Source organism: Coturnix japonica, chromosome 1, assembly GCF_001577835.2.
Source record: "Coturnix japonica isolate 7356 chromosome 1, Coturnix japonica 2.1, whole genome shotgun sequence".
Lineage (NCBI taxonomy): Eukaryota > Metazoa > Chordata > Aves > Galliformes > Phasianidae > Coturnix > Coturnix japonica.
The window spans coordinates 139,722,526-139,740,904 of record NC_029516.1 but is presented as its reverse complement, the minus strand read 5'-3'; the positions used below and the strand labels follow the sequence as shown (position 1 = coordinate 139,740,904).

General features: G+C 40.7%; 1 protein-coding gene across 7 annotated transcripts in view; it reads right to left on the bottom strand.

Moving 5' to 3' along the window:
- Nucleotides 1-18,379, bottom strand: part of KLF12 (Kruppel like factor 12) — a 261,902-nt gene that overhangs the window by 63,171 nt on the left and 180,352 nt on the right. For 6 of the 7 annotated variants that reach the window (XR_001552620.2, XM_015851638.2, XM_015851644.2 and 3 more), the window contains 2 exons: nucleotides 12,091-12,226; nucleotides 1,446-1,505 (listed from right to left, as the gene is read on the bottom strand). Coding sequence is in view for 6 of the 7 variants with exons in the window: in XM_015851638.2 (XP_015707124.1) it covers nucleotides 1,446-1,505; nucleotides 12,091-12,226 (196 nt within the window). In the remaining variant the exon portion in view is untranslated. The remainder of the gene's footprint in view (nucleotides 1-1,445; nucleotides 1,506-12,090; nucleotides 12,227-18,379) is intronic. The other variant, XM_015851641.2, reaches the window with a different exon arrangement.

Sequence of the window (18,379 nt, the reverse complement as noted above, 5' to 3'; positions counted from 1 at the left end):
TATCTCTTCCCATTTTATGGCTTTATTAACAGTTATCTGCCTCACCAAAATACTGCATTTCAGACTCAACTAATGCCCGTCAAGCCAACAAACCTGCAGTGGCAGAGATGGTATATGAGCTGTTTCACACTGTCTCCATCTACTTATATCTAAGCATGCTGTTCATGGATCTTATTAAGTGGGATCTCATGTTCTCTGTTATGGTATGTGCACATTCACAACCAACTGTTTGAGCAAATTACTGACTACATAACAGACTTGGACAAAAACATAATAATGGGAAAACTTCCTGTAAAATAGAAACTAACAGAAAAGCTTAAAACTCTGTTCTGGCCTTAACACAGAAGTTGCTGCTGCTACTTTGAAAATGTTTGAGTAATCAGATCTTGCAATTTTTTAATATAAATATACTAGTTGTAATGCAATTAACTGCAAATTGGTGATACGAGTAGATTTGAGGAACGATTTCTGTATTTGACTACTCATTAGCAATTTGAAAGCGTAATTGCTCTTAAACATGCCATCTTCTTAATTTTCTTATGAAGATTAGATCTACTTGTAAACGTGAAGAATTACTTTTCTGCCGCAACTTATTTGCCTACAGTGAGAGAATGAAGTTGTTTCTCCTTTGGTAGTCCACGGATAGATGGCCCATGGATTTACATTAAGAGTAAATAAAGCAGTGAGTTGATGGTTTACCCTTGTCACATAATGCAACTCCAAAGAAATCTTTTCAGAGGCCTATAAAACAAAGGAAGGGAGGAGGACAAGCAAACAAGCAAGCACACTAAGAGTGGACATTTCATTGCACACCATTTTAAAACTTAATAACACCAGAGCGATGAAACCAACAAAAACAGTAACCGTACCCTTGCTCTGCTATACATGCCATGTTAGTGCAGGTGAGGTGAACATGAGGTACCCTGTAGTGTTAGAATGTGTTACAGACTAGCTGGAACCTCCCACTAGATTTGGCTGTAAACTCTACACCAGGGTATCTGCTGGACATACTGCATAGTAAAGTTCCAGAATTTTGGCATCCTCAAAAAAAAAAACCCACAAAAAAAACAACCCCAAACCAACAACAAACAAACAAAAACCAAACAAGGGATTGTTTGTGAATACGTCCTCCTGCATTTTACAGCTTTGTTTGTCTACTATTTCATGGTAACTGACAATGAGCCATTAGAACATACGTTATCAAGATCCACACTGACCATCTATAAATCAAGGTATTACTCAATTTCAGTAAGCTATTTTGCACAGCACCATCCTCCCAGACCCAAAGAATAAAAACCAAAACCAAAGATCAACTTTGGACCTTGCCCAGCCCCACATATTCCCCAGCCATGACATAAAGAGGGAAATAAAGCTGAGAAGTACCGCTACCAGACTTTTGTCAATAAAACAGAACATTATATAATACACAATAAAATGCTTCATACCTGGAGTTGAAAAAACGAAAAGGGTTAGCAGCTGACCTGGCACAGCCCCACATGCTCTCTCTGGAAATTGAACACAGACAATTAGGAATTTTAAGTTACCCCAAACAATTGCAGGGGACTTAGACAAACTCGGGGAACACTTACTGCAAAGTAAGGAAAGAGCCTCACCACGGAAGGGACTCAGAATTTTCCCACTTAAAACTCCTCCTTAAACTAAAATTGCTCTGTAGGGGTCTCAGCTCATACCTAAGCAAGTCATTAAGAGCTCTGCTATTAATTTGCATGGGAGCAGAGTCAAGGCTTAAAGACCCAGGTGTCACTTGGTCATCATTCCAGATCACGGTGAAACACATTTTCTCATTAAAAAATCATCAGTGACCAAGAAGAAAACGCTGATGAGAATTTAGAGCAGGCAGATATTGTATGAAGAGGGAATAGAGGCTGGAACAAACATCCTCTCCCAAAAATCTGCTGCTTCATTATTCCCAAGGTATCATAGAAAAGAACTAGCCATAAATGCTTTTTACTTAAAACTGAGACTCCAAGGAAAACGGATAATGTTCTAGAATACTATCTGGAATACAGAACAGTATAAATATATTACCTAATGGCTATACAAGCTCTTACACTGTGATTTGGACACAAGCAGTCCTTTCTTCCAACAAATCCTGATGTATTGTATGTACTCAAGCAAGAAGCATCAGACAGATGGCTTTCTGAAATAGTTCTATGATATTAGGGAAAAAAAAGAGACCTGCATAAAGCGAAGTCCATGAATAATCCCCTTCAGTCCTTCCCTCTGTAGTTTAGATCTTGAATGTACCATGAGGCCAACACCCAAGAAACCAGCAAAAATATCAGAATAACCTGAAGTATAAAAAATGTTCTAGCACACTAGTGGTTGAAAGCATGTGTACTGCAAATATGTTGGATCCTTTACAGCAATCACTTAAAATGGCCAGGTTGGCACAGCAGTTGTGGAAAGTGAAAAGAAAACTTTCAAAGTGACTTCATTTGATTTATCCAACTACCCTTTCCTGTGGCCTAACTTGCCATCTCAGTGTTTAGAAAGAATCTATTTTTCCCCAAGATTTTGCACTGCATCTTTCAAACCTCTCATGCTTCCATGTTTTGAAGTGTACAGTAAATATCTGTCTGCTTTACTGTTTGATTTAGCCATTTCTTAAGTGATTCATTTCTGGTAATGACAGAAATCTGCTACTGAAATGACAAAATGATGCAAAGAATCTTCACAGCAAAATCAGCTCTATCACAGCATGACATTTTTTCCCCACTCTTTTTCCACCCTGTATGTAGATTTTCTGCATTCTTCAGAAGCGTGCCTGAGGTACATGTCCCATCAAATCACCAGGTACAGATCTTACACTACAACTGCACTAGTACACAATCAAAGTCACCAAACACTATCTCTCCCACTCCATTAGCCCTCAGCTGAAATGAATATGCACCAGAGGAATGGTAACTGGAAGCTATGACATTGACTGTTCAATCCCCTGTCGATTTATAATAATCCTTCAGTTCTCTTCAGGTCTTAGTGGAAAAATACTTTTCCCATAGCTAATAAATGCAGCAATATGTTACTTATAAATCATGATTAAATTTTATGCAATTCCTTCCATAACACTCAATTTTAACTCATAAGCAATAGGGAAGACAGAATTACCACTGATGAGGATGAGAAGTATTTGCATGTTGAATTTCTGGCAATGAGAAATTCCGGTAAGAACAACCACAAAAAAATCTTACCTTCCCAACAACCCAAAAGACACCAAACATTTGTGTTCCTCTTTGTTTGGCCTGAAAGCCAACTGGCTGTGGCTCACAAGTGAACACAACTCAGTCTGAGATGGCAAATGAGTTTCCTGCACCAGCACTCTCATTCTACCAATATCTGAGTGGGACAAACAGAGATTATAAGCCACTTTTTCAGAGTAAAATGTACCTTAATATACCATTCAGAAAGTTGAGGAGGAGTTGGGCTGGGCAAAGACCAGCATTAAAGTGCTTGCGTATGCAGGGAAACATCCTGTGTGGGCAGATAAGTACTCACTTCCCACTGCTCAGACCCTGAAGAAGTGCCCAACTCTTCATTCTGGCGCTTGAAGCTTTTCTTTGCTTTGGAAATGGCTAAAACAGACTTGACAACATGGAATCAGCATAAAACAGGATTTGTAATAGACACTTTCCAATCCAAAATGCCAGTGTTGGAAAAAAAATAAGAGGAAAAGGATGTTGTGAAGCCACTCCTACATTTCTTTCATATCCTAGCTTTGCATTCACTAATTGGCAAGCTTAGGTATCTGGCTTCCTAAGTCAGTGTGCTAACTGCTACGTTTGTATGCCAGATGTGAGTGGCTCCCCACTACTGCCACTGGCCATCATGGTATTAAAATGAGTGGATCTCTTCTTGGCAGAAATAGGATGGGTTTTAAAACAAGTAGAAATAGGTCAGTTATTTTTCAGGGTAGCCTCTGACCTTGGTGCCTGCCAGCCCACTCCACTCTGCTTGAGTTTAGATACAGACTAAGCAAGAGTGGTTCTGCCACTTCATTCTTGATGCATCTTTTGTTTGCCATGGTTAAAACAAGACACACGTCTTTCATGTTTTTGCATGTATTGATCTCCACACTCAGGAAACCTTTTTCCATACATCAGCACTGCTATTACAAATTAATTGCTCTGCATGTTTGTCTGTCACAAAATCACAGGAACAGGAGCACAGAATAGGAAAGATAAAAACTTATCTGATCCAGATAATGAAAAAGAAGTGATTTTGGCTCAAATGACAGCAGAGGACAATGATCTTTCTTCTTCTTATCAGTATGTCAAGGTAGCAGTTCACTGACATAGTTTTATTGAGGCTTTTCCAGGCAGAATTGTGCTGTATAACCAACACTGATGAATATTTGCTGCAGCTCTGAACCTCTTAACACGCACATCTCTGCCTCTATTTTCAGTGTTGATTTAGAAAGAAGAATACAGAAAAAGCTGAATAATGAATCACTGGGGAAACTCTTGTCAAATAGGTGCATAAATTGCTAACTGCGTAGCAGTAATACATACTGTTATTTATAATTCATATTCAGTGTCATGCTCTTGAAGCAATTACACAATGCCTGCCTGTATCAATACAATACATTTCACATCTCTAACCACTAATGACTTGAGCTTCACTCTGTAGCAATACAGTGTAGTGGATTCAGCATTAGACTAGAAGGCAGAATGATTAGACTAGAATGCTCCTGATCTCAGCTCACCCTCTGCTTTGCTGCGTGGCCTTGAGCAAGTCACTAACCTGAGGATAAATTATAATATCTGAACACACAGGGGACCCGTACAATTTAACTACTTAATGTTTGCAAGCTCTTCAAAGATAAATAACACTATATGAATTATGATTGTACTATATTGTCTTGAGGCATTTTATTACAAGGCATACTTGTGTAAACATGCTTAGCAATGTAAAATCCCAACAACTGAGAAGTTTGAAAGCTACCTTGAAATGACTGGCACTTCTTGGGACAAAAATTCATCAGAGAATCACAGAATGGCCTGGGTTGAAAAGGAACCCAATGATCATCTGGTTTCAACCCCCCTGCTATGTGTAGGGTCACCAGCCACCAGACCAGGCTGCCCAGAGCCACATCCAGCCTGGCCTTGAATGCCTCCAGGGTTGGGGCATCCACAGCTTCCTTGGGCAACCTGTTCCAGTGCGTCACCACCCAGATCTGCACACAGATCAACAAATTAACAAATTAATTAATTAACTGACAAATCAAATCTATTTTTAGAAGGCAATTATATGAAACAATCAAACATAGATACTGAACTAAAGATAGAAAACAAGATCTTTGAAAATTTGTTTGCAATGAATAATGATAATGATAAAGACTTACGGAAAGGTATCTAGGAACACACACGTTATAAGTAAGAGTTCTGCTGCACCAGCCTGGTCCCCAAACACCTTAATTGTCACTTTCTTTCTTTTTAGCAATCCAGACCTCTGTTATGGTTTCAAGATTAATCATCAGATGCAATGCAGTTAACGATAAAACTCCTTTGAGCTTTAACAGAGCCAGGATTCCCTGGTTCTTCCAGCTTATTATGCACTTAATTTAAATCTTCCTCTTAAAAAGAAAATATTAGTCCTAGTAATGATATGGTAAAATATCTAGTGAAGCTCCATGCCTGGCACTTCAAAGTGATACAAAATAGAGGGCAGATTTCCTAATGGCAATGTTTCCTTGCTCTAGATTCATCTATGCAATAGTCACTTGCAACTCACTGATAGAGGGTGGGCAGGAAGAAACCAATATTGTGTAGATCAAGCTAAAAGCATTTTCATTTTTAAACTAGCTTTCTTCAGGAAATAATTTGACAATATTCCCATCTCCTATTACACTGTCATTTAAGGAATACCATCCCTTCAAAGCAGGCAGCTATGGTAATTTCTTAGTAGAAGCTGCTTTTGATTTACAGTTGCTGTCCACCTGGCACTTGCTCCTAATGATCACTGGCTGATGGGAAATCTGTTTTCTTGGCAAGAGGCTCTGAGACATGCACAAGCAGATTTCCAACAACCTTTTTAGATTAGTATAGAACTAGAAACAACTTTGTAAAGCGCAGAATAAATAAAATCAGCACTTCTTTAGTGAGGCATACAAACTGCATGTAAGAAGAGATTATCTTCTCTAGTAGTGGCACAGGCCCAAAGTTCAGATGTGCTGGTTCAGTTTCTTCACAAGTCATAGACCTCTTTCATGGCCTTAGAAAGTCCCGTGGATCATGATGCTTCACAAAACTGCAGCAGTTTTAGGGTTAACTGTTCTCCCTAAGCCATTTGCCCAGGGTCCCTCATAACCATTGGCGAAGTCAGGCACCTCCAGAAGGCAGATGATCATAAATGATGAGACACAGCATTCCTCTGCCAACCCTTGCCCAACCCAGCGCCATTTTATCAAAGCACCATGCCTTTCTTTTCTGCCATAGTATACGTGTGAGACTGCTGACAAAAAGTAAAACTAGAGAATAAAGAATCCTTGAACTAACCACAAAGTGAGATCATCAACCATAATACAGATGATTGGGCTCTACATCACCAGTACATCCAACTTCTGCTGATATCTGTACAGTCAGTTCAGTACAGTGACTCGAGGGATGAGAGGAAGCCCTGTGACAAAACAACCTGTGAAGAGACAGGGGACCTGCAGGCAGTTCTATTATTTTCTCAGTTCAGGGCATCTAGAACTCCTGTGTGATCTTCTGCTCTAAGGTCTTATTGAGATGGAAAAAACTTACAGCAATGGACAAACGCATCCCAGACTTGGGAAATTTTCATGCAAAAAGTCAAACTGAAGTTGACATATTCCCACAGTTCTACTTTAGACAAACAAGCATTCTCTCATTTATTGAGAAGCTGTGGAGCAGCAGTGCTACTCAGTTCTCCATGTGCAAAATCACCTCCCAGCTGTGTGCCAGTTTTAATTTGAACATTTGTTCACAGAGGGCGGATGTACCAGGAGAGGGAGAGAAGCAAAGTTCACACATGTATTCTCAGAACACCCTTACTAAGGTTTCCTGGGAGACTCAGGATAAAGCATCTTGTTTGTAAGTAGAGGAAAGAACTGAGGAAAAGTTCCCCATAACGAATAGCACAGCAGTAGTAATGATTGCAGCTAAAGCAGGAAAACAGACATTATCAGTGTAGAAAATGAATGGTTGATGGGAACAACATTTATAAAACTTGTGAGAGATAAAAATCAACCACAGGACTGTGAAAATAAGAGAGATAAAGAGAAACAAATCAGCCATGAAAACTACATACAATCTGAAGAGTACACTGGTACCGTGGCTGTGCTATCTTCCTGCTGGGAACTTTGCTTTTCACTACTGCAGTATCAAAACTATCTTCCAACAGAATTTAAAAACAAAGACGATCACGTTAGCATTAATGTATCAATCTCATAACACAGGCAAAGAGAAGGGGCAGCAAGGTCAAAGCCCACAGTCTCATTTTCAAGCAAGCATTTGGCAGCATCCAGCGCAGCACAAAAGGAGTTCAAACAAAAGGTCACCGTGGTCACATCCAGATGACAAATCACATTTCTATGAAGTAAGTGCAGCTATAACTACCAGTATTCAAGACTTCCTTTCTGAATTTTCTCTGTCACTCTAGAGAAACAAGAAGCTACCTTAAGCAACACCACTTTACATGCACTGTACATCTTCTCCGTAACATTATCTAAAGAAGAAAAAAAAAAAAAAAAAAGGTTTCATCCACTTACATCCCACAGTGAGGAAAAAAAGTCAATAGGAAAGGTATTTCTAGATTATTATTATTATTATTATTTTAACCAATACATTTATCATAAGTTCACATTACAATTCACCCCCTGCCCTCCCACTTCGGCCCTCAGTCTCTGCATGTAGGGGAGATGACTTGGCACATGTGTTTTTTTGGGGGGGGGAAGAGAGCTGCATGTTTTGAGACACTGAAGTTATGTGGTACAAGCACGCAGGACAAGAAAGAGATGAAAGCCATGTTCAAAGTTTGTACTGCTATGCACCATGGGGGCTCCTGAGACCAATTGCATCACAGCTACCCAGGGGTGGGAGGGCCGCCAGGCTGAAGGAACAGCCTCCAACCTTACAAGATTTTACTGGTCTTCTCGGTCTTGACTAATGCTTTCTCTTTCCTTGCCTTCATAAAGATTTCTGGAGTGTGTCTGAGATTTGATTCTGAATATACAACGCCACTCTTGCTGTGCAATAAGCACCCAGTGGTCTCAGGCACATAGAAGCAAATCTGCTCTTTGTTAGAGAGCTACATGTCAGAATGAGTTTGTAAACCATGCTAGAAAAAGGATGAAATGCTGCTTACAGTGCAAAGCTCACTGAAATCTACATATTGAGGCAATATTTATTACCAGACAGAGCAAATTATCTAAGATTAATAAATTATTTTTAATCTAAGATATGGTGAGGCACGGGAACTGCCATAAAGCAGCACTCTCACATAAAGAAATTTCACCCAAGTGCTTTGCTTGAAATAATGACTCTGTTTATCTATAACTTTACATTATTGATTGGGTTTGCTGAGCAGAAGTGGGACTACAAAGTCATTCCAAACCAACTAATGAGAAGTCTGCAAGCTCTGCCAATACAACGCTTGCAGCAAGAAGGCAATTTCCCTGAGAAAAAATAGTCATACTTGGTTATTTTACAAATATGCAACCAAATTACATTTCTGTTTAAGTAAATAAGAACTAATGCCAAACATGTGGTTCTTAGCATCTAACTGTCGGAATTTTTCTGGTAAGATTTTTCTCCTAGTAAGATTATAATGGACCTGAAACAAAGCAGAAACACAGGAGGATGCCTTCAGTTTTACAAGACATGAAAAGCAAAGCTGTCATATAGGCATTCCAGACTATCCTGTAACCTACTCACATAAGGGGAATTTCCAAGGCAACAAGCTTAAAATTGGCTATATTAATACAATTCCCCCTTAGACACTGACTAGTTTGCTCCAGCTTATGGTTAATTCTTGGTGTTACTCATCCATCTTAGCAGGTTTAGACCCAAAGGAAGACACTGGCACATGCAGCACCAACACTCCTGGTTCCACACTGACCCTCAAGTCCAGCCATGGGCTGACTTACCTTCACTTGGTACTGGAGACCTGCAGAGCCAATGTGCACACCCTAAACAGCTGTGCACGTGGCCTCCCTAAATTACATGGTTCTCTTTCTCCCTAAATTAGACAACTAGCATTGGTCAAAAGAATTACCAGCTGGGCTCATCTCCTGCTAGCTGCTCCATATGCTGGGAGGTCAAATAATGAGCCTGGATGCAGATATCTGTGTTGCAGATGTCTAATTAGGCAATTGGAGGATAAGGGCCAACAGGCAAATATATATTACACAGACGTGTATTTATAATCCTTATGAAGAACAATTTAAAAAATGTATGAAACCCAATCAGAAAAAGGTCAAATGCTGCCTGGCACCTGCCACTAGCACATACAAACTAGGCTTGGCATTTTGTTAATCAAGGACAACAGGAATCAAATACTGAAGAACAGGATACTGACATCCCTTTGGAGGCAGCCATGCTGGACTCGCCAGCCAGTATCCTCCATGAAGAGAATACTCTAGCCAGTCATTGGTAGCCAAGTAACTATCCACAAGAAAGCACTTCTTATTTACTGCTTAGGAAAGATCACTTGCTATAGGAGAGTCTTCTAGACTCTAAGGTCAACCTACCTCATCTCAGCACTGAGCTTAGATCCACCAGAAACACTCGTTCTTTGCATGCACCTACGCTGCCCAGTTACTCAGGGAACAGGAGGTGCCTGTCCACGTCTTCAGAGGAAATTCCTGTCTGCTAAGTTTAGATACTAAATTGAGCACAGAGGATCTCCCTTTGGAAGGCTTCAAAGGCACTTTCTTCTCTGCAACAATGGGATACAGAATGCAGGCTTTTAATTTCAGTGGATTGCTTTGCTAGACATCTAAAATTAAGGTACATGCTTGATGACAAAATCATAGAATGGAGCCTGCCCGTGAGGCAATGTATTATAGACCAAGGAAGAAATGAATTGAATGGAGTCAGTATAATGTGCTAACATCTTTTCCTTCAGCTCAGCAGCTGTATGCATAGTGTCTGCGACTGAGAATGAAGTAAAAAATAAGACAAATTGCAGATCACAGTCAAATTAAATTTTCCTAATGGGGCTTTTGAAATAAACTAACAGATTACTGTTTAAATAAAACCTGGAACAAGGATGAGTTGATGTTACATTATTAAATTTCTTAATTTAATTCTTAAGCTCCAGAGCCAGCCAAGTAATATTCAACACATTTTCCTTCATAAATTGTGGAATGCATTATCCTAAAAAAGCTTTTCATGGTTTGACCGATTCTCTAAATGTTCCAGCAATATCAAGCACATAAAATCATACCAAGCACCTTCCTGCCACTCATATATTAAAAGTGTTCAGTAGCTGTCCATGCCTTCTTTTCTTTAATTAGGCAAAACTATTTAAAATAAAATCATGATGGGTCATATTATTTTTCTGTCTTATTATGTGTGCTATAAACTGAGAAAAAGAAAAACTACTTGGCACTTCAGGGTTGGGTTGTTGTAACCAGCACATTCAAAATATGTGTGAGGCCTGTCAGTCAGTCAGCAGCAGCACTTGTGAAGAACTGTTTCCTTCCTCTATCACTGTCAGAACAGGAGCATGCTAATTAAAGTGAAAGCCAGCACACTGCCTTAGCCATAACTCCCTCTCTGCTCAGGGGGAATACAGATTTGAGGATCTCTATTACAGCGCTTGACCCAAAGATGATTTAGCAGGTGTCTGATCAAAGTCCTCCCAAGCTGGGACAGGTGGACTGGTTCAGAGAGGCAGCATGGCTGCATGCTCTTAAAGGATCTCAGTACCTGCTAAGTCTGCACTGGAGAATCATTATTGCCAGCCTTCCCCTGCGCAACACATCTTCCTTCCTGTACCCTTGAGCGGAATGGTGTGTTACAGTGGGAATGAGGTGATGTGAGGAACACCGCAGGAAGAAAATTCATGTCCCAAATGCCTGAACAGTGCAAAAAATGCAGTTCTCCCTCAAACACAACATTTTTCTCTCAGCATATAGAATACTGCTTTGGGAACATCAGCATTTTTGTCTACTGATAAGCAGGGAACAAAAGAGAATGCGAGTACTTTTAGATATTAATACATTTTAAATGCATTTATAATTAATTATATAACAACCATGTCTCGTGGCCTTTATTATATCCCTTCCTATTTCATAATGTCCAGAATGCCCACAGTTTGAACCTCTTAGATGGAGTAATATGTTTTGTAGGGCTAGCACAGACTTCAGTGCCTGGAGGCTCTAGTTCTATTTCCAGCCCTGCTTCAGACTTACAGGGTGACCTTTACACATAGCCTCATTTTCCTCACCTATAAAATGGGGATATTAATACTTATTTACCTCACAGTTGGTTCCCTTCCAGCTGCTACAGTGACTGAGCAAGCTTACGCGCCTGCAGAATCACTAATGCTTGTGATAAACTTTCCCTTTTTTTCTTGAACAAGCAATAAAGAAATTAAATCGAGAATATATTTTGTCCATCCAGAAAGTAGAAGTACAAAGAAAAATAGCAGTAGTGGGAAAAATGTTCAAAGCCCTTCTAATTTCCTTTCAGTTATTCCATTCTTCATGAGAAACGTGGGTGATTTCTATTTGACAGCAACTGGAAGAAACTTCCTGATGCTGCTTTCAATCAGTAAAAAAAAGTACTTTAGGAAGTCTAAACTGGTATCGCTTTGGAGTAATTATAAATACACTACAAGCTTTGCAAGCAAATAATGGAGAATAATTTTAATCTGAAACTTTACCTAGTAATCGGGGAGGAAAGAAATGAAAAGAGAATCAAAGAGAGCAGAGAGAGGTAGCCATCTCTTCCTTAAGGGAATGAAGCTAAGCAGCAAAGCTGCTAGCAAGTAGGCTGGCTCGCAGCTGAGGGACACCTCTGTAGAGCTGCTGATGACCAGTACCTCCATCAGCCAGGGCACACCTTGGCAATACTTGTCTCACTCTGAGAAAGTGATACTTACTCTTGTACTGCTCTGGCTATGGAGAGCGCTGTAGATCCAGTTTCATTAACGCTATCTAAGGTCACATTTGGCAGGTCGTCATCATCACTGTCACTTTTAATTTGTCTGGGAGATAGGCCTCGGGGGTCCATTTGTGCTGAAAAGAGACATATAATGGATTAATATGAGCACACCGAAATTAATCTTGTCCCAGAACAACATTAGGGTGTACAACACATCCATCCACTTAGGCTGCATGGCACATTTTGCTTGAAGCTTCACAAATCAGATGACAAATCTGCGAAATAATCCAGCAGTACTACAGATAAACATGAACGTTTCCGATGGCATGCAACTGTTTAAACACATATGAGCTACAAGAATGCATTCTGTGGACCTGAGCCACTGAACACGGATGATTATACATACAGTGTGTGTCAAAAAATCAGTTCACTTTTCAGTTTTTCTGGTTGTCTTCAGAAAGTGAAGAAAACGCAGCACATTTGCTTTGTGCTTTGTACATCTCACCTGAGAGCAAATTTTACAGCTACATTTCCAGAGTAATTCTTTGGTTTTGACTGTCTGTACTGAGACACTGGGTAGAGATCTGTGTCACTCCTGTCAGCTCACAGCTAGGCAACTAAAATAGGCCAGGCATCTGGATCTCTGTCTCGATTCAATGCCAGTGTCAACCTCAGAAGGTGCCTTCCCTTCACATAGTGTGTCAAAGTGTCTACAATTAAATTTGCACATATGACTCGCTTTCAGGTGGCTGATGCTGGGTAACTGAGCTTCTTCCTTTAAGTCAGACTTTTCAGAAAGGTCATGTGCTCTCAAGTCTTAAGAACATCCAAACTCTCACTGCAGGACTATTTTGTCCATCCACAGTTTACAACATCCATACTGTATGGTAATACCTGAACAGGGAAGGCCAGGAGAGCCTATGCTGGAGAAAGCTCTTATGACAAGAACTACAAGCCATAGAGAGCCCACACTAAGCAGGCTCATCCTTCCTAAAGATGAAGGAAGAGCCATGCTGGAGTTAGAGGAAAGTGTGAGGAAGAAGGAGGAGCACAGACAAACTGCTGTTTTCTGACCATAAGCCTCATTCCCCATTTTCCTGTGTGGCTGTGGGGAAGGAGATGGAGGGGCTGGAAATGAAGGAGTGAAGCAAAAACCTGGGGCTCACCCATTTAATTGAAAATAAATTGCATGACTTCCCCAAGTCTGGTTTGCTCGTGACAGTAATTGGTAAGCAATCTCCCTTTCTCCATCTTGATCCATGAACTCTTCCATCTTATTTTCTCATTATATTTTCAAGGTCAGGATGGACCAGGCTCTGAGCAACCTGATCTAGCTGTAAGTGTCTCTGTTCAGTGCAGCGGAGATGGACTAGATGACCTATAAGTGTCCCTTCCAACTTAAGAGATTCTATGATTCCAAGTTCTGTTGAAGCAGAGAAGAGTGGATGGAGACTGGCAGACAGTCAAGAGTCAGCTGTCCAGAGGTGCCTTTTGTGAAAACAGAGACAGGAAAGGAGAGGAAAAATGCAGGCTATATGTGTCCTCCCTAAGCCTACTGCCCTCTAAAGGGAAGCATAGACAACAGTAGGCTGAGAGAGGAAACCAAGAGGTGGAGTGAGAGGAAACCTGGGGCAGAAGTGTGGCCTGCGATACTGGCAAGAAAAACTGGAGTTGCTTGCATCAAGGGACAGACGTAGAGATAAACTTCAGAGGTGATGTAAACAAACACTTCATGTCACCTGTGAATTACCATGCACAATCATTAAGTTCTGAGAGATACTGAAAGCATGTGGAGCAGAGAGCAAAACCAGAGACACTGCAAGGGAGGAGCAGGAAGGGAGGGCAGGCAAGAGATTTGTTTATAAATGTACATATTTTGTCTGGCCAGGCGAAACAGAAGAACACAAGATCATTTATTTAATGAGCTTGCTGTTCCAGATTGCTTGCTTGTACTCTCCTGTAACACTGTGAGAGAGAGGATGCTTTCTGGGTCTTGCTTACACGTGTTTCAAGTAATTATTCTCCCTCAAGCTCTGGCTAAAGAGAGCCCTGCAGAGCAGGTTTTCTTTACAGATCACAAACAGTTCATTAGGTGTAGGTCTGTGGCTACACAACAACTCTGAAAATCACAGTTAAACTTCCCATTTCACCACATTTCTTCAGTTGTGTGTTCACACAACGTTAGAAAATGGACTGAGTTAGACTGAAGAATGGGAGGAATATAATACTAAGAGAGCTGTGTGGCCATAAAAGTAGCACTGATGGATAGCTAGGCTCTTGAAAAGAAAGCACTCCCTAAATGAGTGATGACTCTAGGGAAAGTTGGTCTTAAATTTTAATTTATATCTTGGCGGCGAACCACTTCTGAGTGAAAGAACAGTGACTGATTATAACTACCCTTCAGCTGCATTTTTATTTATGTTAGAGAAGTTCACAAAGAAATTGTTATTAAAATATGTTCAGTATGCCCATGTAACAATCCCCTCCTGAAGCACAGCCCATTGTGCAGACACACAGGATTATTTCCATTAGCACAGTTTAAGTGCCTCAGTACTACTGGCTGCATTCTGTTTGCTTGTTATTTCTGCACGCAGACCCAAGAAAGCACCTTTTGCTTATCAAATTAAAGACTGCTGACATTGAAAAATGACCTGCGCTGAGACAAGCATACACTACCTCAAAAATTATTCAAACATTTAATTATTTTGGGTAGAATAACCATTCTCACCATGCTTCTGAAAATTACAACTTATTCATGATGATATTCAATGTGTTTCTGATCATCAAGGATAATTCAGTATATGACTTAAGTGTGACGGAACACTCTAATCAGCTGATTTGGCCCCAGAAGACTGTTTGGAAAGAAGGTGCTACTTCTGAGCTTACTTATTCTGTAACAAGGCTACCTTGTTAAATGAAACTTCAAGATGATTGTTACTTATTCCATTACTTTGCTTTTCCTTAAAGCAGGTCTCATTGCAGGAAGTAATACATTTATATTCACCCAGAATCAAAATGTTTTATAGGTGATGCATTTATGAAATAAAATTAAAGTTAAAAAATAAAGTGTTTGTTACTTTGCATTTACTGTGGCTTAAACCAACTTGCACTATGGAAGAAGCTTCAAGGAGCCAGATACTTTCTTGATGTTTACACCTAGGCTTAACCTAAAATCACTGGCATTATTTAGCAATTTAGTCCACAGTATAGTTATTATACACCAATTTTGTACGCTTTACTATGAATACACCTACTGCATTGATATATATGAATACAATAAGTATCTTACATACTTATGTTCCTTATAAGGCACACTGTTTCATTATTATTATAGATTGCCAGCTCTTAAGATAATAAATTATTGAAATTTCTACAACATTTGCTGTTGTTTCTAAATAACCTGAGGAATGTGTTAAGGTGAAAATTCAATCATAATAAATTAATACCTTCTGTTTGTGTGTGCTCGATGAGGTGCACAGCGCTCCAAATCCTCCTCACCAACCCATGAGGCTGCCAGTGGGACTGTGCTTTTGCAGCTAAGGATAATGCAGCCCCATGGACACTATTTCCTTCACCAGCAGCCAATATCTGAGAACATCATGCGGCGTTGTGACACATCAGTATGGTGAGTGAAATGCTAGGAATGGAAATGTATCACTTGGCAAATTCAAGGACGTTTTTGTTATATTTTCACAGTGAACCTAATTAAAGATGGACATTAAATTAGAGAACAATGCAGGGATTATTCCCTTTTTTCTTTTTTCTTTTTTTTTTTTTCAACGGTGTCTGCCATATACATACACAGTTTTTTTTTGTCCCACTTTCCATTTGTGACCTGTTCTCCTGCTCAGTTTCCCCACAGCCCTCTGTTTGTTTGCTCTCCTTCTCCTGGAAGGCCAATGACATCTCCATCACAGAAAGGATGAGGGAGGCGATTGCCTCCCTCTACTCTGCCCTCATGAGGCCTCATCTGGAGTACTGCATTCAAGTCAGGGACCACAACACAGGAAAGATGTGGAGATTAGGGTTTGATAACAATAGGGAAGAGCAAGTGTTAAAAGCTCTACAGGTGCTCCTTGCCCCAAAGACTCTCCATAGAGGACCAATGGAACAAAAAGCAAAATAGGTTTCAACTTCCTTCCTTCTCCTGTTTCACATTTGGAGAGCCATGATGCTGGTGAACCAAGGTGACTACCCAGGAGGCTGAGCTTTGCCTCAGACATGTGGGGTAAACTGCCCTGTTTTCTCCACAGCATGGCTACAGCTCCTGAAAGGAGAAGCAGCCTTTAAAGCTATTTTCCTCCCTCAAAAGAGTCATGGGAAAAACCAACTTTCTGAAAGCCTAACAGATTTCTCTTCACTGCTCACTACAGTGCATAAGCCACTGTACAGATTGCTATACATACATAGTTCACAATTGCTGTATTTGTCAACAGCTTTCACTTTCTCTTGGACATCTAAGAACAACTGCTGAATGGCTGGTACCAAGGTTTATAAATAGCAGCAGCAGTTCATAAGTGAGGAATTACAAGCAATTATTGGCCCAGTGAACATGAAACTGGGAAGAAGGAAGAGATGTAGGCAAGAGATAATTTAACAAAATTAGATGAAAAAAGTAGAGGACAAGTGAGTAATGGAAAATAATTGGCAAGCAAGAGAGTCCACAGGACATGCCAGCTTATTTTAACCTTGCCTTCCTCTGAGGACCAACATTTTTCTTGAACTTAGTACCACAGGTCTTAAAGAAATCTGGCTGCATCACTGAATCAAGTCTTCCCTAGTAAAAACAGACATACTTAATCAATAAAGCCTAGGCTCTGAAAATGAGCTGGTTTTCTTGCCCTTACTACTCCTCTTGAAAGGCAAGATGTGCCCAGCTATCCAGTGATTCTAAGAAGTGTGAATGAGGCTAAGGTGAGGCAAGCAAGAAGCAGCAAGTTAAGAGATAAGTTTCAAGAGACAGAGGCATCACTGATGTTGATGATGATCCTGTGACTGCACAGGAGTTGCAGAAGCAAGACTTTAGCACTACACACTGGCAAGACTGCCAAATCAGAAGAGTTATTTAAGAATGTCTTTAAGCATAAAAGACTGCAAACAGCCATATCACTTTCACTCCATTAGCCTCAAGAAACAATGCTATTTTCTACTAAACATAATAGAGAGAATTGCTTCTGTCACAAACATACACACAGTCTCTCCTTGATGTCCAACCTGTCAAACTGTACCAAAAAACAGTTTGCTTCTAAGAAGTACAAATGAACTCATCCCGAATTTGTAAGGGAGGATACACAAACAGATCTGACAAAAGTTGCATGCCACCCTGTAAATACTACAAGTCTTGTTCTGCCTTCATTAATACAGTATCTGGTGACTGTCAGCTGCCAGTGTGAGAAAGTCTGATCTGGATCAGATAAAACTTCATTTCTATTTCTGTCAAACTAAAGACAGTTTCTGGCAGTAAAATTTATGTCGGTTTCTGGGGCCAGAAAATAGAATAATAGAATCATAGAATCACAAGGTTGGAAAGCACCTACAAGATCATCTCGTCCAACCATCCTCCAGTCACCATTGCTACCACAAGCCACTAAACCTTATCCCGTAGTTCCTCATCCAGACACCTCTTGAACACCACCAGGGATGGCGACTCTACCACCTCCCTGGGCAGCCATTCCAGTGCATGCCCACTCTCTGAGAGAAAAAGTTTCTCCTTATGTTTAATCCAAACCTCTTCTGGTACAACTTGTGGTCATTTCCTTGGGTCCTCCCTCTCTTTGGGAGAAGAGGCCAAACCCCTCCTCATCACAACCTCCCTTCAGGAAGTTGTAGAGGTCTCCCCTGAGCCTCCTCTTCTCCAGACTGAACAATCTCAGCTCCCTAAGCCACTCCTCCTAAGACTTGTACTCCAGACTCCTCACCAGTTCTGTTGCCCTTCTCTGGACATGTTCCAGGATCTCTATGTTTTTCTTGTGGTGAGGGGCCCGAAACTGCACACAATACTCAAGGTGCGGCCGCACTAGGGCTGAGTACAGGGGGATGATCACCTCACTGCTCCTGCTGGCCACATTATTTCTAATACAGGCCAGGATGCCATTGGCCCTCTTGGCCACCTGGGCACACTGTCGGCTCATGTTCAGTCCAGCATCAACCAACACCCCCAGGTCCCTTTCCTCTTCACAGTCATCCAGCCACTCAGCCCCAAGCCTATAGCGCTGCAGGGGGTTACTGTGGCCATGTGGCCTTGTTGAACCTCAGTCCATTCACCTCATCCCAGTGATCCAGCCAAT